The following is a 23440-nucleotide window of genomic DNA, read 5'->3' on the forward strand; positions in this document are numbered from 1 at the left end:
ACAGATAAGGTCCCAGAATTGCAGTCAAAATTGCATCTGCCCATTGTTGCACACCCACAAAGCACGTGAAGCACACACAAAAGTACAAGTTGTCATAGGTACTGTTTTTCCAATATACATATATTTCATGATGTTCATCAATATAATAAGACATTGATAGATTTACACTACAATTATTTTATGTACTTCAGTTTTTCATTCAGTCTCCTTTTTCTTTACGTTTAGTTTCTAATCCCATACCAAATGACAGCACAATAAATCTATCAACAAATAAGAGCAAAGAAAAACAAAACAAAAGTTAAAGATCAAACTGAGCACATTGCCCATGATCCTCCAGCCTCGTCCCTCCTGTGAGGCCAGACGACCAGGGGCAATATGGGCCTCCATCCCTGAAACCCTAGTCCCAAAGAGAAGTCTAAATCTTTCCTCAAAAATAAACAGATTTAAACAAAAAAATAGATCTCGTAGATACAAACGGCAATCTGATGTAAACTGTAGAATCATTCTGAGCATTCTGGACAATTGAAGGTAAAAATACTTCTTTTTTTTTTTCCCCATTAACCTCCCTTTTCTTTTACCTTTACCGGTCAGTGCTTACATACAAACAATTCAGTGACATCTGGAGTTATTACTAAATTGATGCAAAAGAAACACACAATATTTGGTCCGAAAATAAAAACATACATTAAAGTAGAATATTGTACTATTATAACCATCCAGTGAACATCCAGAGACTCAAAAGGTTCCCTCCTATTGCTGCATCCATCCCATTTGGGGGTGACGGTAAACGTTGGGGAACATTTCCTGCTCTGAAACCGATTACGCAACGCTTTGTCGAGCCATTGGATCTTCTGTTGGTCTCTTTTTCTCATTTCTGCTCATTTACTTCCAGGTTTGAATCACAAGTTCTATTTCAAACCTGGAAGAGGGTCTGCACTTTTTTTTTTTTTTTTTTGCATTTTGGATCACCCCCAAATGACCTGAACGCAGCGTTTAAATTGAGGTCGCTGAACAATTCGCGAGGTTGACATAAGACAATATTCTCCCCCCGAATTAATGTTTCCATCCCACCAAAATGATCGAATCACAACAGAAAAAAGTGCCACGGTGTTAAAATATCGACGCACTTCTTTTCATACGGACAGTAAAGCAACAGAAAAAAGAGAGCACTCACTTCGTTTTCACCATTGTGACCAAATTGGTTGAGCACTCACAACGGATTTATGGATTACGGATTTATGGATAACACAGATGTCCTACCCCAATCAGTAGTGTTACTTCACTTCAGCCCACTGTGTGGTTAACTCCTGCAGGATGCCTAAACCCTATAAAGATGTTCTATTGCCAAAAACCCAATTTTATACTTTGCTTATATAGTTTTGTCCTCATATATATTTTGGTAAATTGCTAATACCTTAAACCTGAGGATATAGGACCCCCTTCCCCCCAAAACACCCCCATATTACAACACCAAACAATGCAGATATTTATAACGCTTTTCTCAGTTATTTTTTTATAGCATATAGTTCGTTTATGTCTTTTCATTTTAGAACTTGGCAGCACTATGGAGACAAAAAAGAAAAAGAAAAGAGAGTTGTGCTATTATTAGTTATAGGATCTTGTGTCTTGAAACTTGTTTCAGATTAAAGAGGCTCTTCGGAACCGGAGGCGCCCGGTGGGCCCGGCTGTGTTTGAGATTTGAAGCACGCGGCCCTCGTGTTTTGGTTCAACTTGCATATGTTAGAATGGCAAACTCACCAGCCAATCTGACACACCATGTGAATAGTGTGCGATAATTAAAAGGTCCTGTTATCTGAGGATAAATAGGGTACGGGTATTTAAAACAGACTTGGATAGTTTGGATAACCTGTTTCTCTCCACTTGTTTTTGATGGCAATTGGCAGCTTAAGCATGGAAATCTGGTCTTTGGTAGTAATCTTCTGCAGTTTACTTTTGCTCTGTTTGGAAGAAAACATGGGAAGGGGAGGAGGGGCTTTGTTAAGGTTCGGGTCCTTCCTTATTAGAACTGGCCGGCAGATCTGTAACCTGTCTGCTCGCGTACTTCAGTGGTCAAGGAAACAACGTGCCCTCACTCTGAGATTTAAGCGGCCTAATCTGTCGGGATAAACTGGGGATATTCCCAAGACAGAGCTATTCTAACAGACACACACACACACACACACACATTGATGCACCTGCGCTGACACAGACACACACACACACACACACACACACACACACACAATAGGATCTTGAATCAGTGGGTTGAGCAAAGTGGGGCAAGTTGGTTTACTCAGCTGGTGGGGAAGATAAAAAGTCATGTTGAAAAGAGACAAGGCTACTAAGGCTTTACACACTGAAATATCATTGGTGGCTTTGTGGTCTTTATATTTCCAGCCTACTCTAAGAAAATGTGCTAAATCTTTTGTATAGTTTAGTTGAGTTGCGTTGCTTCCTGTTCAGCATTTATTAATGCAGGCCGGCACATGCACACACTCAGTAAATAGAGAACTTTCATAGGTGAAAGTAGAATGGTCTCAAATCAAGGAGATTTAATTTAAAGGTCTATGTCGTCTCGTGTTCATGTGCACGAGGCCTTAGTTTGACTGAAGAAAACCAACAAGTGCATCATATTGCCCTGCTCTCCTGCTCATAAAGTAGCCAAAAGTAGTACACACAGGAGAAGATGCCAGAAACATGTTAAAGAATGTTTTAAGACCAAACCAGCTCGGGCACCGATGAAAGAAATCCGCAATAAGAATAGAAGCCTCTCCCTTGTTGCTTGGCAGTGTATAACGCACAGAGCTGAATTACAAAAAACACACCAGACTGAGGTAAAGAGGAGCTTACCGCTGTTGGCAGCAAATAGTACTGATTGCACACTTCCTCTCTACCTGTCTGTTTCACACAAAAATATACTATAATAAAAATAGAATCTATTATATTTTAAAAAAAGAAAAAAAAGGCCTTAACTAGGAGGGAGAAACACTGAGACAGAACCACCGCGCCGGCAAAGACGCTCTTCTTCGGAGCGCTACTATTTTTTTGAATAATTGCTTCTCGCGCTTCTTCAGTACATTTTCTGAGCTTACCCCAAAGTTGCTGACCAAAAAAAAAAAAAAAAAAACTCCACTGTGAATTTGACATTGTCCTCATTAGCCTCTGTCCCTGTCCCTGGATTTGCAAATAAGGCTGAATTATCTCCTCTTCTTTTTCTTTTTATGTGCTCTTCGTGTGGAGAGGTTTCGCTGCATGAGGATCTCCTTTGGCCAGGCTATTGACCAGCCAGACAGCGCCATCAAAAACAAGGTTGTTTGTGCATTTTAAACAGATTCCTTATTTTTTTTATTTTTTTTTCCTGCAGTCAGCCACTCCCTCTGCACACACTAAAAGTGTGAGGGCAGGTTCGACTGGAAATATTCTACGGTAACTAATAGAAGTGACTGGAGACGAAGGCTTTTCAGGGTCCATGTAGGTAACGGGCCAGTAAGAACGAACCTTTGCTTTATGGAAATTCATCTATTTATGCAACGGCCCCATTTTATGCATTAGAATTGTTGTTTTCTTTAAGCCCATATCCACAGTTTGACATGAATGACATCTCCACAGTATACTGTAGCCTACGTGTAACGTTAAGATAACATCACCCTTATTACAAAAGAAAATCATTTGGACAGATTGAAAGTCTAATCCTGTCTATTTAAAACGAACCCTTACAGCTACTAACTATTTTCTCTTAAGGTTTGTATGACCGACGTTTTTCGACACAAGTTTCATTGCTTGTATATTTTTTTTTTTTAAAGATACTTACACTTACATGTGCTACGGTAAGACCATTTGCACTAGACTGCAATGAAGGAATGTTTTCGAAATAAGACACTACGTAATATTGAAATAAAAAATAAACATCTACAGACATTGGTCCGACTGTACTATGGCAGTTTTAGAACTTATATAAATTGAGGTGTTCAAGCATGCTGACAGACAGAAGTGTGAAATGGAGAAAGAGAAATGAAACAGATACTGGGAGGATCCGATGAAGAGGGCTGGAAAACAATGATTACTAGGAATTAGTTTCACAATTCATGCATTATTTGTATGTCTGATCAATATGAGTGAGCATTAACTCTTTTCAGAAAGCCAGCAAAGAAGCCAAGACTTGAACTCCTCGATGGCATCAAGTTATAGACATTTGGAGCTGAGGTAAGAGTAACCTGGGGCATTCTCAGGGGCAGTTTTGTCTGTGGAGTAGCTCAAATCTTTGTAATTTGACGTCATCTTTTTTTAATTTTTTTTTTTTACAAGTTTTAGTTCTCCGGCTTATTTTTGGACTTTCTTAGTGGACACGAGTAACACGGACGAACCTCAGAAAGTCGTTCCGGAGTCAAATGGAGACTAACTCCACTCTGCAAAAATACATCGAAAAGAGAGAGTAAGCAGGGGGACAGATGGATGATGATAACATGCAAGATACACACTTTGATTAATAGGCAGTAGTTAACGCTGAAGCATACGTAAAATTAATACAAAAAATTAAAAAATACAAAATGCACACACACGCACACACACACGCACACACACACACACACACCTACAAAACAGTATATATATCAGAATAAAACTCTACAAAGAACTATATATATATCAGTTATGTAACAATTATCGCCAATTGTTGCTTCCTTTTCTGTTGTTGCATCGTCACAAGTGTTTGGTTCTCAGTGTGGCAGGTTAGAAAAGCCAAGAGTACCCAGAAAGGAGACAGGGCCACACACTCACAGGACAAATATTGACAGGGGTCCAGAGGCGAGGTGGTGGAAGTGGGGGAGCCATGGGGCCCTGAAGGTTTAGGGGTGTTATATATCGAGGCTAACCGGGAGATATATATAATAAATGAATTATCGTGGTTAATTTTGTAATCAATTTGAGGGTTTTTTCTTCTGTAGCAAGGAAGGAGTAGACTGGGGTAGGAGCAACTCTTCTTAGGTGCTGAAGTACACTGGGGATAAAAAAAAAAGAAGAAGAACATGAAAGTCCCATTTACAATAATGCCCAAGTTATCAAACCAACATTTGAGGTACAATTCTATTCAGGGACCTTATATCACACATTGTACATGTGTAGAATGTGAGCAATGGTTTTAGTGTTGATTAGGTCCCTTGAGACAACGATGAGAAATCTATGTGCACAAAAGTGAGAACGGATTCTTACCAATAATGACGATGAGGACAATCACGCATATCACACCCAGGATAATCATCATCTGTAGTCAGTGGATTTTCACAAGAAAAGTCATGAGAAAAGCAGTCAAATTTGTAAGCACAAAATATCGTCTGTATTTTTATTCGTGTAATTGTTTTTCTTCATTTGTCCATAAACAGGTACGTTTAAGGCGGCCTTCAAACGCAGGTATTTGCTATTCAAGTCAGCGTGTCTGCATGTCCTCACCTTGGCATTCTTCCACCAGTATTTATTCTTCAGTTTTGCAGCGCTGGTCTCAAACTGAGAGGCTCCAGCCTGCAGGGCGTCAGCCCTATCGTCCAGTTCTGACAGCTTCTGATCACGCTCCAGAACCTTATCCACGTTTACACGCATGATGTCCACCACCTGGGGAAAGACACGCAAAGCGATGTAGTGTGACCAGCTATCAAGACAGAGGGACTGTTACGGGTAAGGATGACGTCATGTCTTAAGTTGTCAAATCACGGGGTTTTAAGCTTCATATAAAGCTTGAACAATGATTTGTGCTTTTCCACTTTCCAAATTGGCAAGCGGAGAAGATTGAGTGACCCGCACGGGACCAATGTATGACTCTAAAATGTCTACGTCTGAGCCCGGCGGCGCGGCGTTGGAAGCTTGTACCCACCTCATCCACTTGTGCCTGTGTCTGCTGCAGACGACGGTTGCTGGTGAGGTTGGGGGGCTGATTCGCTCCATCTGCAGGGGCTCCAGCTGGGGCAGACCTGGGGATGAAAAACAAATGTTCAGTTGTTATATAAACGCATTGAGAGAGTTAAGAAAGCCTTATAGTAACAACAAAAAACTGAATGACGGAACCATTCTGAATACACATAATAAAAACATCACAGGGTTTATATTCTCCATTTGCAAAAGTATATATATATATATATATATATATATATATATATATATATATATATATATATATATATATATACACACACACACACACACACACATATACACACACACATATATATATATATAGAGTTCAGGAAGTAATAGACATTAAAACGTGTAATGGGCTAACTGATTACAGGAACATTAATTTTAAATGTTGCAACCTTTAAGTAAGTGTCTAACTCTGCCTGTTAAACGTTTAGAGAAAACTGCTCAAACGTTATGCTCATAAAGTGCTCAAATATAATGCAGATTAAATATGTCACATACACTAATACCTTAAGTATTGAAATAGGAAAAGAAGACTATCGCCCTGCCCCACTCCTGCTCCATGATCCTTACATTCAACAATGAGGTTATATATCTGCTTTGCTTTGTTTGTCTGGTGTGTGTTTTTCAGCAGATTGATTATGGAAGAACTACTGGCTCGATTTACATGACAATTGGTGGAAGGATGTAAATTACGGGGATGAACACATTATATATTTTACCCTTTCGTTACGAGATATGACCTTTTTGCTCCTCTAGTGTATATCTGTAATCATACACTTCTTAGAAAAACAGATATATAATGTGGGATGCTGACAAATGTATTATTTTGAGGACCATTTGTTGTTTTTAACTCACTCACTTATTATATGTTGCTGTGGATTGAGCAGCGCTTCGAGCTAACAGATATTGCAATGTCATGCAGACACTGCTAGTGCTCTGCTGTTTATCAAAAGAAAGGACACATTTTTTATGATGGGTATTGAGATTCAAGCTACAATCAGATCAAACGTGTAGTATGAGGAATATTTACTGTGTCCAGAAAATTATCCTCCATCACAAAGAGAATCAACTAATGAGGTTGTGGGATCTGTCATGTCATGCTGCACTGTGACCTACGTGGACTCGTTCTTTTGGAGGCACTTTGCACCAACGATGACCTCGGTGAGAGACAGGCCGTTTGAATGAGAGTGCCCACTACCACTGGAAAGTGAAAGCTCCATGAAAGAAATGTTTCGGCCTTCACGTTTACACAAAACACACTTGTACCTCTGCTCTTTGCAGCAGGAGAAACAAATACACCCAGAATGTAAGTATATACGTCGAATCTTACTTTAATATTTCAACCAAAACAGAATCACGAATCCCGTTGCATCCAGTTAATGCTGTCCTAAATGTTACATGACAGATGAACACAGACCTAGGTTGAGTGACAGCTTCAGGGGTACACAGAATAAAAACCACAGACTAACTCCATATCTCATGCAGGCACATTGTCAGAATATGGCACAACATCGTGTAACAGCTGAGCCACAACCGTGGTGACTAAATCAGATTCACCAATAATACGCTATTCTCTTTATTCTAAAAGCTATTCCTTTACATTAAAAAGGAGCGTTGAATGCCGTCTAATCGAATGTATAAAGACTCCCCTTGAGTGAAGATCTAACGCTGCATATCATCACTGAAATGCAGAACAGACAGCAGGCAACAACAACCTCACACATCAGGCACAAAAACAGTACGATTGATGAACCATGATTATGAAAAGGAACAACAAGCCTGTCACAAACGATATTAAAAGAGATGCGATTCTCTCGACCAACTGAAATCAGTTTACCCTTGATAATAATACATGCCCATTAAAAGTCTTTACATAGTCTGAACATTAAATCTTAAACATTCTGTAACCTGATATCGCGGCAGATGCATTAATAAAAAGAAATGCTCAAGAGGCTTAAAAAAGACTTAAATATTGCATGTAGTGTTGAGTAGCCTTGCATGCTTAATTTAGCATGCTTCATTGCCAATCGATCAATGAAGAGAACCAATCAATCAATACAACTACACAAGGAAGCAGTCTCTAAAAGTAGAGCGTGACATTGACTGTAGTATCTTCTGCCAGAGTTTCTTCAGTTGTAACTCAGCTGCTCTCCCAGAGTGAGGAATAAAACACTCTGTATAAAGGTCACCATTACGCGCTCACACATCCCTAATCCTCTAACTACAAGAAATCCTTTCGGATAGTTGGCCTGCTGGTGCTGGTGGTGTCCCCGTCAGCTGCCAACCGGCCCTAATAGACACTGACAATATAAACCCCCTGGGGCCACCTGTGATATAAATAATGAATTATTATTATGCGTTTCATTACATAATAAATTACATTTATTGTTTTTGTTTCTGATTATCATTCTCCAATGGCAGCAGGCTTACGAATCAAGAGCTGTAAAGAATTGTCAACATACCCGATATTAAACAATATAACATCTATGTACGCTTCTTTTAACTTGCCAGCAGCACGAGTATCACCACAGAGGTGTAATGTGTGCCGAGGTTCACGCACGTGTCCCCTTTAAACTGGCCCCCCAAACAAAACCAGGAAGAGTTGCTAGTGCAGCTGCACGATTCATCACCGGCCTCCACATCCTGTTTTTGAGGGGCAGACTGGAAGCTCCCCACACAGGTGGGGTAGCTGTTACCAATGGGCCACTTTGGTGCACAATCTGTGCCACTCGTAACATCACCCCCTGTGTACTGATGGATTTATTGCTTTTCAGTGGTACAGTCAAGGGATGTGTGTGGTGAATGTAACACAGTGAACCTCACGTCTCTGTTGTATGTGGTGGTAATTGCATACATAAAGAGAGCACATACATCAGTTTCACCCTTTTTCAAAACAATAAAACAGAAATAAAAAGGAATTTGTGTTTCAATCAAACATCAGACATTCAACAAAAACAAGCCCTTTGATCTGTTAAAGGCAGCTAACCTAACATGCTGGAGTCCACTGATAACGTCAGATTTGCCATTAAAGCGCAATATATTCAACCCTCTTTAAAGACACGAGTAATAAATAAAAAAATAGTCATGTGGTTTCCAAAGAGGGCTCCTGTGACATGTTGTGGTCTGTGTAAGGTTTGAGGGGGTTCCTAATGATATAAGGGAATCGTGTACATATTATATCACACCCTATGTGTCATCAAAGTATAAATAAAACACCATTTTACATTTGATTTAAACTAACGACTAAGCTACTAATTTATTTTTGCTTTTTTTCAAACTAATGGATTTCTGTTTTATTTTTTTGTCACTGTCATGAAAAAGCATGCTGTCAGCCTTTAAGCACTGGAGAGCGACATTTCAGCACTGGACAGCGCCACAGCATCCCAGACACAAATAAATAAAACCCCTGCCTCACTGGCCTTTTTGGCTACTGAACTGGAAGACCCACAGTGCTCACTGGTTTCCTTTTTCTTTTCTTTTTTTTTAAAACCGTATACACAGACACAGACATCACGTTTCACGACGAGCACGACCGGGGCCTGTAAATACAGCGGGAGCCTACCGCTCATCGGCGGCGGGGAGGTTCCTCGTGAAGGGGGGTGGATTCAAAGCACTTGGATGAACAATTGTAACCAAATTGTCAGAGACAAATGTAACTCGCAGCCCCAGAGGGAGTGTAACCAGACGCCCTGCCACGGTTCAATGACACGCCGTGTGTTGTTGGCACCAACGTTTTGCAAAAAAAGAAAAAGAAACTGACAGACGAGGTAGCCACAGCTATTTTTTTTTACCAAGCCTACCCTTTATATATTTTTATATATATATATATATATATATATATATATATATATATATATATATTTATATATATATATTTATTTATTTTGACCTGTCATGTGCAGTCAAAAACAGAGAGGGACTAATGAGGTCAAAGGAAAGGAGACACGTTAAGGTGAATATGCCCTTTAAGTCCCAAACTGCCTGTAATATGGCGAGATGTGTGACTGCCCGCCCTCGCACGACAATTGACGACATACAGTAGGAGGCTCCCCCCCCCCCCCCCCCCGTGGGTTGCACATATCACGTCCACTAGGCCTATAAGCCTCCTTCAGAGCTAATAATACCATCGTCTAAATAAAGGGCCGCGGAGTATCCGTCAAATAATGTCGACCCGCTACATGTTCAACGTTGTGTCCTTGCTGTTGCTTGAAGAAGCTTCGCCGTCACCTGTGGTTCAGCTACACGCGCGCACGCACGCACGCACACACACACACACACACACACACACACACACACACACACACACACACACACACACACACACACACACACACACACACACACACACACACACACACACACACACACACACACACACACACATAAATGAAGGCCTGTATATGTACAGAAAAAAAGGCTTTTATTGTACGTGATGTTTGGTTTTCTTCGTGTGGTTGTAATTGGCCCGTGGGCTGTCGCGCACACAGACGGTGTCAAAAAACCAGTCCGAACTGGAAAAGATGCGTGCGTGCTGGCTCCGCGATATATAACAAACAACAAAAAAAAAACGATCTCCAGAAGATCAAATAAAAGAGGCACGCGATAAACACGCAGCTCGTGCACCGTGTACACGCGCACATAAATACAATAACGAAGGCTAGTAATGCGTTTAAAGCCGATACACCCTCCATCTGCTCCAAGGTTAGGCCTCCACACACACACACACACACACACACGATCGGACGACACGAAATAAATAAAAGCAGTACAAAGACATATTTCAACCGCGGTGTGTATTAATGACACGCGGACTAACGCGAGGCCGGTGCAATAACCAGAGCGTTTGATGTCAAAGACACACAGGAGACCGTTCAGACACCATTAATCCCGGAGAGCGCTGCCGACGCCGGTCGCGCGGACGGAATTGCAATTCATTAATAAATCAGGATTTCAAATAAGAGCTTTTACACGACGGCGGACTCACATGTTCCTGGTAGTGTTGGCTGGACAGCTGTGCTGAAATCCGGACTGGAAATGCTACCGCGGACTAAGTGGCTGGCAGATGGATGTGGATTGCCTTGTGCGCTCCTCTCTACCCTCTGGCACCCTTTGGTTGCTTATGGTGCCGTTTCCCTGCCTGTATCGCCGAGGAGGAGCACTGGCTTGTATCTGCCGCTGAGATATGTCTTCACCCCCCCCTCCTTCTTCTTTTCTTCCACTCTTCCTATATCTACACGGCGATGCGGCACCTGCAAGGCTGAAGTGGAGCCCGGCGCTGTCAGGGGGTCCGTGTAGTAATGAAGGTGGAATAAACAGACGCCCGGATTAAGGCGGACAAAGATGGCTCGGTGACGTCAATCGAGGCGAAGTTTCATGCCGAAATGGGTGACCCGGGTGCTCCCGACGCGTCGGGACAGCGCTCTTTTGAACCTATAGGCGCTGTTATCGTGACTGTGTGCACGCGTCGGTCTTTACTTGCGCCGCATGTCGCGACCACGCGTGTCTTTCTCGTATAAAGAGTCAGTAAAGGAGCTTATTTGGACTCCAGTCTGTGTGTCAACAAAATGGCGTTGCTCGAAAGGGGGCGTGGCGAGCTTGGCAGTAGGTGTCTGATTGTTTCTCAGAGTAAATATGGATGGAAAATAAACCCACCTGAAAAACATTTTCTTTCTTTTTTGAACCGGCCTTTTGTTTAAAGAACAATGTTTCATTATTATTGACTGCATTGCATTCAGTAAGATGCTGTGAATTGTATCTGATATACATAATGTGAAGGAAGGATGGAGTCTGAAGGCAGATATTCTGGCCCTGCTGCCTGGGACTCAAGAATACATCAGTTTCCTTATTAGATGAATAATAGCCTCACTCACTTAATTGTACTAAAAAGTAAAACATTTTACATCTGTGTGTGTATATATATATATATATATATATATATATATATATATATATATATATATAATGGCCCATCATGTTTTGTTTAGCCTTCAGCCACACGTTATAATGTTTCTTTATTTGTTAGTGTGAATTCAATTTCCATTCAATTAAATTGTTGTTGTTGTTTCTGTGATGTTAACCCTGGAGGACAGGAGTGAAAGACTTGCAATGTGTTGATTTACTGTAACGTAAACCCCAAAAGAAAGCAGCTGTTACCGAGAACAGGGTCAAGCCAATGCTGCTCAGACGGGTGTTTGGATGCAAGAAACACAGAGTCTCTCGTGAAAAATGTTGTATATATTAATCCCAGTGGGAGAGATACTTTCCATGTGTTACTGTTGTGGTGGCAACTAACACTGAAAATCCAATCAGTCAAACATCTAGTTACATATTTAACCTCCTAAACCTCACTTGGCCTCACTTCATCAATTGGCTTTCTGCACAGCAGCAGTCCTGTAGTGAATTATGCCGTCTGAAATCACACATACCATAAATCTGAACCGCAGAACTCATGCTGGAACAAATACACTTTAGATTGTGTTTACCGGAATCGTCTCTTCTTCCTTGTTTAATGTAAAGTTGAGTATCTTGTTTGGTTTTATTCGTTGCATTAATAAACTCTACTCTTACACACATGAATGTTCCTGTAACTGTATTTGTTCATTATTGATAACGTTAGTAAATTGGATCATATTAAGAGACACAGATGGGGCTGTTTCAAAGAAGCAGCACTGAATCTAAGGATTTTATAAAAATATCTTCATCTGGTCTAGCAACAAAAGCATTTAGTGGCAATTTCTGTTATTCTAAGTTTTTTTCTATGGTGGCATGTATATATATATATATATATATATATCCACACACACAATATATACAATACAATATATATATGGTCCCCAAAAAGGATGTAAGTTCAATATTTTATAGGGAGATACTAATTTGGTAGAGCCCACATGGTGGTGCTATAGGACAGTTTGTCTTATTGCTAACAGCTCTTAAACATTGATATGGAAGTAGCTAACTTATATTATGGAGCTCATATCAAAAATGTTCCCTGACCTTCAGGCTGGAATATATGAAGAAAAAGCAAATAATATGAATGATCAAAATTTGACTATTTGAGACCAATTATACACGTGCACATCTGTGTGCAGCCAGTCCAAGGTTTCAACACAGAAATATAGAAACGTCCTAAATATGTGCACTTGAAATGAGACAGAACGACTCGAACACAAAACGATATTTTTCACATGATTTATTTTGATTTTATTAAGGTAGACAATTCTGACAACGCAACCAGGAAACTGTGCAACGGTGTTCTGGATAGAAGCTGTGAACAAATTCATTGTCATGTATAACCTTTAACTCCTTCTCCCACACTGTGGATGAGCAGAGAATTGAAATGTGTGGGTGACATATCTACAGCTCTGATACGAAAGTCTTGATCTATAATTAATCAAAGCTTTGAGCCGTGATGTCTTCAAACCCCAAATTATAAAATAGGATGGATATCAACCTTTATATTGCAGTGGCTTTGCTCGTGATCAACACTGCCGTGTGTTTTCCTGCTTTATGTGGATCTAGTTGAAAGAATCTTTGTGCCCTTTGGAGATTGCCCGCTGACATAAAACTGCCATTGTTTCCCCTTAAGGCCTCTGGACAACAGGATCCACATGAAACACAGGCAGAGAAGCAGTTGCTATAGAGCTGGGAAATATATTTTTTGTTTAAAAGTGCCTTTACAGTACCCCGTGAGATATACAATGTGGACGAGATGAGACGAGTGATGTCGTCAGTGACCGACTGAAAGGTTTGGATCAGAAGACGTGACGGTTGTATAGAGTTACACTCACTGTAGGAACAAACGGCTCTATAATCTCAATTTCATGGCACAATCTAATGACAACAGGAAAAAAAAAAAAAAAAAGAGATAAAATCCCGTCATTTAAAACGGGAGGATTTCATTCACAGTTGAGGTCCTATTTTGCATTTGCTCACGTTCCAACAATCACAAAGGCGTTCGGCACCAACACTACTAAGACCCTCAGAATCCTGAAGCACAGATGTCACAACACCCAAACACAAACATCCCTGGTGAGGTTCTCAACTTTCTAAAATAAACCTTTCTACATATTGCTGCTTTTTTTTCTTTCTTTTTCTTCTTCTTTTTTTGGGGGATGCATTTGTGCAGATAAATCTTAGTGACAATTAACAGGAACCAAAAGTACACCCATACACATCTGGGACGTCACTAACTTGTGTAAGGAGTGATATTGCACTGCTTTGTTAACAAACAGAAAGGTATTATACGGGTGCCCGACATCGGTCAGTACACCCATGATACAGGCACCCACTGGGGGGTCGAGGTGGCACGCTCCATGGCCTCCTCCACACCTTTCACGCTCTCGTCCACGTCGTTGTTGACGAGAACCACATCAAAGAAATGTCTGTACGTGGTGAAAATGGCGTCCGACTCTTTCTGGATCATCTTCAGGTTTTCCGTCTAGGACACAAGAACAGAAAGGTTAAGCAGTCGCTGCATGAGCGAGTTCAAAGGTCACTCGAGTGTACTCGGATGAAGATGTAGCACCTGGGCGGCGGTGTTGGTCGGAGCGATGAACACCACCAGAGGCGCAGAGTCAGCAGTCCGCAAGACCTTCAAGGTCTGCATTCAAATGTTAAAGAAAAAGAAGAATTTGGTTAAAACTCAGTAACTACATGGAAGCCGCATGTAAGCACCTATGTTGTATTTTAATGTATTTGTATCCAACACATTTTGGGGGGTATTTTGGTGTTTGGGATACCTTTTACTCCACTTAAGAAAGGTAGTAGGTCTAACATACCCACACATTTTAATGATGACATTTATATTACTTGTTCGCATTTAAAAATGAAATAAATAGAACTGTTCACTTAAAATGTTGCTCTCCCGGTTAACTCACCAGCAGCAGAAAAAGAGCTGATGCTCGATGCAGGTTAATCTCACAATTTGAAATACTTGCCAACAGCTCAACGAGGCATAAAAACACGTCCGTTGACTTCATTTGACTCGGGGTGATGTTGAATTAATATCAACTTTCCCTTTCGTGACTCCAAAAGAACCTGTGAATGCTAACCTGTGGTTCTATATCCAGCAGAGCGATTTTTTCTTGCTCGTGGATCTCCTGGATGGTCTCAGTTTTGGTGCCGAACATATTTCCCTGGAAGCTGCCATACTCCAGCAGCTCATTTCCAGAGATGCACTTGGTCATGGCTTCGTTGGAGATGAAATAATATTCCTGTCCATTCTCCTCCTCCTTCCGTTGGGGTCTGGTGGTGTCTGTGTAGAAGGTTTAAGACTTAGCCAAAGGACAAGTCAGCCAACGTGTATATTCTAACTAAAGAAAAAAGCACAACAGTCTGGTGGTCTACTCACGAGGTGCAGGGTAGGAAAACCTCTCAGGGTATTTGGTCAATAGTGCATTTTTGATATGGCTTCTTCCTACGCCAGGTGCACCTAGAAAAACACAGATTTTTTTTTTTTTTTTATTTCCAAGGACATTTCAATCAAACATTAACCTTCATGTCTGAATCTTTGGTTGCAGAGAAACTATCTTCGCATTGAGGTTTTATTCGAGTTCGGTACATTTGCAAGATGTGGAACATGTTTGGGGACGACGTGTGCATCAGAAATGACCGACAAAAGGAATGCGACAGCCCGATTGAGTGATGTGAGCTTACCAATAAGCACCAGCGTTTTCCTTTTGAAAGCAGGGAGCCGGACAACCTCCTCGTAAGAAATCACATCCAGCTGGTCAAAAACTGCAACAGAAGGAATTTTTTTTTTTTTTTTTTTTTAGACAGAGCCACAGAGTAAAACCGAGGGGAAAAAGAAAATGTCAGAGAAGCACGATTCTAGTGATCCACTCACTGGAGCTGTGTTTCGCCAGGTACTTGTCTTTGCACTTCTTCTTCTTTCCAAACGGGCTGCAGGACTGACTGCCCTCTCTGGCCTTGCTTTTACTTGCCACCCTCCTTGCAGTGTGAAAAAAAAAAAAGAGATGGAGGTTAAGATTGGAACATCTTTGCTCGGGTTTGCGCGCCCGACGGGGTTCATAGTACCGCGCCGATCTGTGGCATCGTCATGGCGACCGTTTACCATTCCTGGAGCTCCGGGGAGGGAATCAGCCCAGCGAATTCAGCGACGCCGCTTTCCACTCTGCCCTGCCACCAGTTTGGATCCTGCTTGTTGATAATCTGAATGATGTCGCCAGTTTGAAACGTAAGGCCTGCCTCTTTGCACGGGATGAGGTCATCCTTGGTGGGGTCGTAGTCAAACTGGGCCCTCATGTACATCTATCGATATAGAAGAGTGCATGCGGTTTATTCACAGGCAGAAGGAGTTCATGAAAACTTGCACTGTGCATTTGGTAATACTGGACAATAATGATACATCTGCAGATCTTATCAATGTGTTCAATCTCCGATCATCTAGGTCAGCTGTGAAAATAGTACCTGGTAGCCGAGTAATACTTGTTGCTGAACTCAAACTAAAAATGTCTTTCAACTAACCTTTTGACCTCAAAACACAAAATAAACAGTTTCTCTGAGCTCTATGAAGACATGTTCTCCAGTTTTACTTTAATCTGTTGTGATATTTGTCACAAATGATAGACTGCTGTACCAGACACGTACTGAGCTTGCCATTTTATTTTATTTTTTTATGAATAGCTGCTGAAAAAAGCACTTCAGTCATACAATGAAAACATATTTTAGCCAGTCAAATGTTGGACAGTCACTATTTGCACTGTGGGTTTTTAAGTGAGCTCATGCAAAGCTTTCTCGCACATACATTTAGATTATGCTATGGTTAATTGGGAAATCCACCCTTTTAACAGAATTCACATGTTCATGATATGATCTTGATACAGCTCAATGCACATTGTGAAAATTAACTATTAACTTCCGGTTCCAGGCGCGAGGTCTAATTTATCAAATCAATTATATTGATGGAACTTCTCAACATCCAATTGAAAAGCTGCTCACAAATGAGTCATTGGGACTCCAGAATACTAACTCCTCCTGAAATTTGTAATCTTATTTTTTGAGAGAGAGTGAGACACGTTTATGTTAAAACCTTCCTCAACTGTTCAAGATCACAACAGGAACGCATGTCAATTCTCCTATATTACTATTGTTAGTAGAGTTCATGAACATTTTGTGGTTTTCCCCAAGTTATTCCAGTAATAGTTGTACACAGAAAGTGAATACACCTATTATGTACTGGAGTGGTTTGAGTCACCAAAAATGATGCTCTTTGAGCATTAAAAATTCAGAAGAGTATTAACTACGCCTACATATTAATGGCCTATAGACGTTGAAGTAGACTGCCATCGCTGACCACAGCAAAGTTGGAACATAATTCAGTGATAAACAAGAGTAACATCACTGAATGCAATTTATTCATTTAATTAATGCCATTTACAATTATTTGAGGAGGCAACATACTGTTACATGTTGTTAAATCAAGCCAGCAGCAACTGGTTTGTGCACAGGAAGCACAGAAATGGCCGCTGGGGGGTCAATGTGATGTGGCCAGAAGATGGCAGGATGAAACACCAAAGTGGTTCAAATCAAACTAGCACAACTAATGGGAGTGATGGTCTTCAAGTTTAAACTTGTGTTATAGTCACCTGGGCTTCTCATTGGCTAAGAGGAGATTCACCTAACAGAGAACAAAATCCTTTTTAAGAAGTAAACTGCAGAGGAAATGCAGGAGAAGTGCAATCAAACTCGTCTTTGTAGATTACGAGAAGTCATCATTGGATTTGACCGTCAGGCTCATAGTCATTACCAGATATAGTTACTCGCACCATAAAAGGGTTAACTCTTGCAGAATTACCGTTTGGAGACCACAAATACCAAACACATAACTAACCACGACACCAAAAGGGAAGTATATATTCCACAGGCCACGTTATTACCTCACAGGCTCGGGATCGGCTCGGCAGGTTGGGAACGATCTTCATTGTGACGACGCCATTGGTTTCTTTCTGCGTGTGAACGAGTTGTATAAGTGCTTTAATTACAGGACATATTTGCAGTGACAACATAAACATTTTTTAAAAAAGAGATATGAACTTACCAGGATCTTTTGTAGCTGATCTACAGTTTGGTTTGTCACACTTTTCCCATTGATTTCGGCTATTTCGTCCCCTTCATGTAAAGACCCTGCAGAGAGGCAGAAACCAGGGCAAGTGGAGTCACTTTGAATATGATCTTCTATGTTCCAGCTCAGTTCTGTTGCATTGTGGTCCTAATATGCGGTAGCAGCTCCTGAGGAAATATCTATTCTCCTGAGAGATAAACTGAAGACGAGGAAAGCCTTCTGCCACAATGGCTGTGATTACAGTAGAAATTACTTTACGTTTTTTTTTTATAGGATTATTACTGACAATTAAAAAAACTGACCGGCAGTCAGAATCTTAATTCATACCAGCACCATGTAAACAAAACCAACAAATATGATGAACCTGAATACACACACACACACACACACTAATTACCTTGTCTGTGGATCATGCCCCCGTGCAATATTCTGGCCACAGTGCACCTTTGTTTGTTGTTCAGCTTCAGAGTGACTCCCTGCAGACAAAGACCACCGTCAACGAGGAGCAATCACAAAAATATTAACCTGTGTGTGTGTGTGTAGGTGCAGATAGTACACCATTGGCTCCGAGGGGTTCTTTTCAAATTCTACTTCTTTCATCCTGGTCAGTTCTGTGACGTTCATGTGTCCAGCGCTCCCGTTCGTGTACACTTCAGCCCCCTTATTCTCATAGGTTTGCATAGCAGCCTGTTGGGGAGAAGAAAAGAGAAGAAAAAAAAGGACATAACATTTATTGTTTCATGTCATACAGAATTAAATCAACTTTGCTTAAAATAAAAAAAAACAACAACGTTTAAACCCTTTACGCAAATAATTTACCTCAAGCTTTAGAGTCCGTTCAGCTGGACCGATCAGATCATTATCAAACTGCCATCTCTAATAACTGCAGTGGAAGTTTTTTTGTGCTAATGTGTGCCAACAGCCGTGTTTCATTTGCAGTTACAACATGTGCTCGAGGTTGAAAATTAACCCGGTGTAATCACACCTCATTAGCCCCGTCCAGTGATCTGGTCCACCTGGTTCATGTGGTCATGGATACCACTGGTCTCATCAGGGGATCAGCGACAAAGAGTAGCATTAATGTAAAGAGGACTATTCTTGTTTGGTATGAAATCAAAAAGGAGGGACCCGGGGAGTCGCGCTGTGCTTTCATGCAAAGGGGAGTTCAAAAAGCAGGACGTCCTCATCCCCAGAAAATGTCCATCCTACTTCTACAGTGTCAACAAAAGGTGGTCTCTACTCCAGATCACTGTCAGAGAAGAGGCATGTTCTGCATGGAAATGACACATCAGCACTGCTGCAGCAAAAAATACAAAAAGATAGCGCCTATCTTCCAGCATCAACACTGCAATAAACCAATAAATATCTTTATCGCATTCCTCCTCCTCGCCTGTAACCTCAGCCTTAAAAAATAAAATAAAATACTGCATACTGTAACAGCAGTTTGCTGTGGTTCACAGGCAGAACTTTCACCGCATGTTTATTTCTTCATACGAGTTTCATTCATACAACTTATATTCGTGTTCAGTGAACAGTGTTGGACTGCGTGTAGATGTCATGAGAGCCACGCAGTTGTTGTTATTTTTTCTTGTGCAACACAACAGTTATTCAGCGGCCTCGTGCCGTTGCGCGTCAGGACTGGGCCGTACCAAGAGGGAGCATTTGAAGGGCGTCCAATGGGGAACCGATGAAATCACATATCCTGTTACGGTTACAATCACCACAAACAGAGCTATCCTGAAACACACGCTGATGTCCATCTCTGAACTCCAAATGTCTCTTACTGGTTATTCCTACTCCGAGGACAGTAAAACTTCATGTTTGGTTCAAAGCTGCTACAGAGACAATGGTAGAGTCATTTTGTGGAACCACGTATTCGTGATCTTATGACTAGCGTAAATTCACATGATGAAAGTGTGTAAAAAAAGTACCTGAAATTGTGTGTATACAAACATTTATTGTTGTATTTTTCCCTATTCAGAGAGGCTACTATGTGTGTACCCATTATAGGAAGGGGTAAAACACAACACACACACAATTATTGGGTAGTTCTCCCCAAGGCACAGAGAAGGAGACTTTATTTCCTCCCAACAAAGTGCTGACCAGGAAGGAAACTGACAAAGATTCAATCTAAAGACGTTAGCACAAAAACAACCAAACCTATCTGAACAGAAGGGAAACAAAAACAAGTCGATCACATACAGTAGGCATTAGATACAGCCGACATACCCACGTGAGACGTGTTGGATTGGCACCAAAAGGCACATTTAATTAAATGCGTCTTTTGAGGATTTCAACAAGCTCCGTCAGCATGAAGCGTGAAGAGATAGAAATAAAAATATTCATCTGCTTTGTCCCAGTGTGTTGCAATCACGGCCAACACGTGTTCCTCCAACCAGGGTCCGGAGGCCTTTTACAGGAACTTGAATGACAGCCTGGGGCGTGGAGAAGCAACAGGGTAAACAAACTGCTGAGTAAAAGCCAAAGAATAAATACTAAATGCATTGAGGAAAGAGCAGAGTGCCCCCTGCACTGCTCATCTCGTGTGGCTTTGATTGAAGAAGATCAAACAAACAGAAGGTGCATTTCATAAAAAGCCAATCTCTGGAGAAGATAACGCTGCCTGAAGGTCAGAACCTTGTTGTTCGGCCTCCATGATCCACTTCGACTGATTGCATTATAAAACGATCCGCCTCTTTGTCCTCTCTCCTCTGACGACTCGTCTCTTCAAGCCAAGAAGTAGTAGTTATTAATCCCGTCCTCCTGCGTGGACTCAGGGCGGGGTCCGCGGGCCGAGAAGGCAAAGACTTACTGATCTCTCGAAGGAACACAGTCGGAGATCCAACGCTTGACCTACATGGGAACCGGAAGAATTTTGGATAGATTGTACAGAAATAACCGGGAGGGACATGAAGATGTGAAGCCTGATTTGTCTAAGGGCCCAGTGCACAGCGAGTCTTATCTGGAACCCCTTTTAAAAAAGGCCGAAGAACACTACTGAGCCGGAAACACACACATGGAACAGGCCGCCTCACCTTTAGTTTATTATTTTATGACCAAACTCAAGGTATAGAATCCATTTGGTTCAGTCGGAATATGAGCCACACACACGCACACGCACACGCACACGCGCCTCTGCACTGTGAGATAAAAAGGGACCACGTGGCCCGGCTTATATAAAAAAAAAAAAGACACTGATTTCACATCTGGGCATCAAGCAGAAGAACACGTCGCCAAGATTGCAAACTCAAGGCTGTTAAACCGTAAACTGCTGATGTCAGGAGAGTAGCTTCCTGCCTTTCTCCATTTCCCCTCCCGGTAGCCCACTGCTGAGTCAGAGAAGAGGTTTAGGACACAGTGTTCCCTCAAGGCATCACCGGCTGCTAAATTGATGCCTCGAGGTCACCAGTCACTTCAACAACAACAAAGTTGCAACAGCATCAAGCACTTGGTGGTCCTCCAGCTTCAAGGCAAAGGCGGTTTCGCAACATAATGTGGCTTTAACTTGGTCTTAAATGCCAGCCTGTACAGTGTGATGCAGTAAACAACCCTCAGCTCACACTCACCCTGCAGCAGCACTTGTAGCTGCAGGCAGAGCTCACATGGACTCATTGTAATGCGATGACAGATAGAGGCTCGTTTCCCCTAAAATCACGCAGGCAGATGTAGTTTTTGGGTGCGACGCAGAAGTGAAACTGCCGATGTAAAGTCTACTTGGATCCGACTACAGCTGACGGAGCACCGCAGTGGTTCCTAACAACACACAGAGCTTCTGATTTAAAAAAGAAGTAAGAAAGATCGACATGTTGCAAATTTGTTTCAGACTACATTCAATATGGGTCTATTTTTAGAGACCTCGTAACAAACAACGGTCATGTGTCCCATCTCTGCTTCCCGGAAGCAAACATGTACACCAAGTACATGAAAAATAAATAAATAAAAAAGGTTAAAAAAAAAAAAAAAAAGAAAAGAAGAAAAACGACCCCCGTACCTTGTCAGACTTTGGCTTGTTTTGTAGGAGCTGCTCCAGGTACAGATCGGAGAGGGCTGTCCGGACGCTGTTCACCGACTCCAGTGAGACGGCGGGTTCGTTTTTATTGGATTTTAACGTCATCTTTCCGTTAGATAGAAAGAAAGAAAAAAGAAACTGTGAACCCGCTCAAGGTCCGCAAGAGGCTGGCCTCGCCGCGAAGACGTTGGCGAGGGCGGAAACGGGCGATAAGGAGCCCCGACGACGTGATCAGTCACTCTTTGAGATAAAGGTCCACGGTTTTAATCAGCAACAGGTGAGGTGCACGAGACATCTGCTGCGGGGACACCGCTGACAAAGCAAGTAAACATGCGACTGACTGCTGCTCAGGGGGGCAGGCTTATGATGCCTTCAGGTGCGCCCCATAAGCTCCGACATCATACTACTCAAGTTGTTTCTACTATCCGAGCCTATTCATGTAACCGTTTCGACAGCGCAGAGCATGTCAGGCCCACATTAAGGGATACTATGATGCTGTGTTTAGATTATACTGAAGCAGTATATGTTCATACATTAATTAAACCTAAGTTAACTATCTAGAAATATTGGATGCACATGTATATGTACAGCCTACTGTTTGGTTGCCTTGCTCTGTTTTACTCTTGTTATTTCACGTTTTTCAATTTTCGATTTCACAATCTGCTGTAATTTAGTTAACTTTGAAGTTATGTGTGAAAGCCGACAAGAAACGATAGAAACATTCAATAATAATCATGCATAAAAACAGTCGCTCCCATGTTGTATAGCCCCTTGGTACCATATTCTGATAACTTAAAAAAAAATCAACCTTTTAGATATCTCACTCTAAGCCGTTCTTCGACACCCAACGTAAACATGGCATTTCCGACAGTACTTGAATGCGGCATTACCGCAGCGTTCTCAGCAGGGCTGCACTATCAGGCTACAAGGAAGCCGAATACCGGGGTGCTACTGGCGGTCATCCCCTCTCAGCAGCTGACTTGTTGGGATGTCCATTACAAAACAAAGCGTGGGTATGTTTGCCCAGGTGTTCATGTTGACAATCATCAACGGGAAATTAGTCTGCACCGATCACGTGATTGATCAATACATGGGCGTTTCTGGCAGAGACCCTATATGTACAGATGCAAAATAATAATAAAAATGCACTTTATTTTGACAACCAGAGGTCAGTGTATGGTTACATATTTAAATATAAAATCTGGTTATTTCCCCTGATGGTTCCAGACCCTTTTTCTGGATAGCCTACCTCAGATTTCAAATGTACATTTACACAAACTGCACTTTAGGCCCCTGAAACCAAACTGATCAGTGACATGTTCAACAGAGAATGCCAAACCATGCATTGCCAGAGGAGAGGGAATACACATGGTTTATGTATTGTATGTATGCTAAAGGTAATTCTTTACAAATCACCCCTGAATACAAGTTTCATA

General features: G+C 41.5%; 2 protein-coding genes across 2 annotated transcripts; both read right to left on the reverse strand.

Annotated features, from left to right (window-relative positions):
- Positions 1–102: 102 nt before the first annotated feature.
- Positions 103–11471, reverse strand: vamp2 (vesicle-associated membrane protein 2). Its single transcript, XM_034550387.1, has 5 exons — positions 10895–11471; positions 5864–5960; positions 5446–5604; positions 5209–5260; positions 103–4996 (listed from the first exon to the last, which is right to left on the reverse strand). Coding segments are annotated over exons 1-5 (327 nt in total). The 5' UTR covers positions 10897–11471; the 3' UTR covers positions 103–4979.
- A 1616-nt stretch (positions 11472–13087) lies between these two features.
- On the reverse strand, positions 13088–22351 carry mpp1 (membrane protein, palmitoylated 1). The gene is made up of 12 exons (XM_034550758.1): positions 21987–22351; positions 18554–18682; positions 18393–18471; positions 17972–18057; positions 17811–17879; positions 15986–16182; positions 15758–15861; positions 15568–15648; positions 15263–15343; positions 14964–15166; positions 14438–14512; positions 13088–14350 (listed from the first exon to the last, which is right to left on the reverse strand). Exons 1-12 carry the CDS (start codon positions 22107–22109, stop codon positions 14174–14176), a joined length of 1404 nt encoding a protein of 467 aa, XP_034406649.1. The 5' UTR covers positions 22110–22351; the 3' UTR covers positions 13088–14173.
- Positions 22352–23440: the final 1089 nt, after the last annotated feature.

Source organism: Cyclopterus lumpus, chromosome 14 (assembly GCF_009769545.1).
Source record: "Cyclopterus lumpus isolate fCycLum1 chromosome 14, fCycLum1.pri, whole genome shotgun sequence".
Lineage (NCBI taxonomy): Eukaryota > Metazoa > Chordata > Actinopteri > Perciformes > Cyclopteridae > Cyclopterus > Cyclopterus lumpus.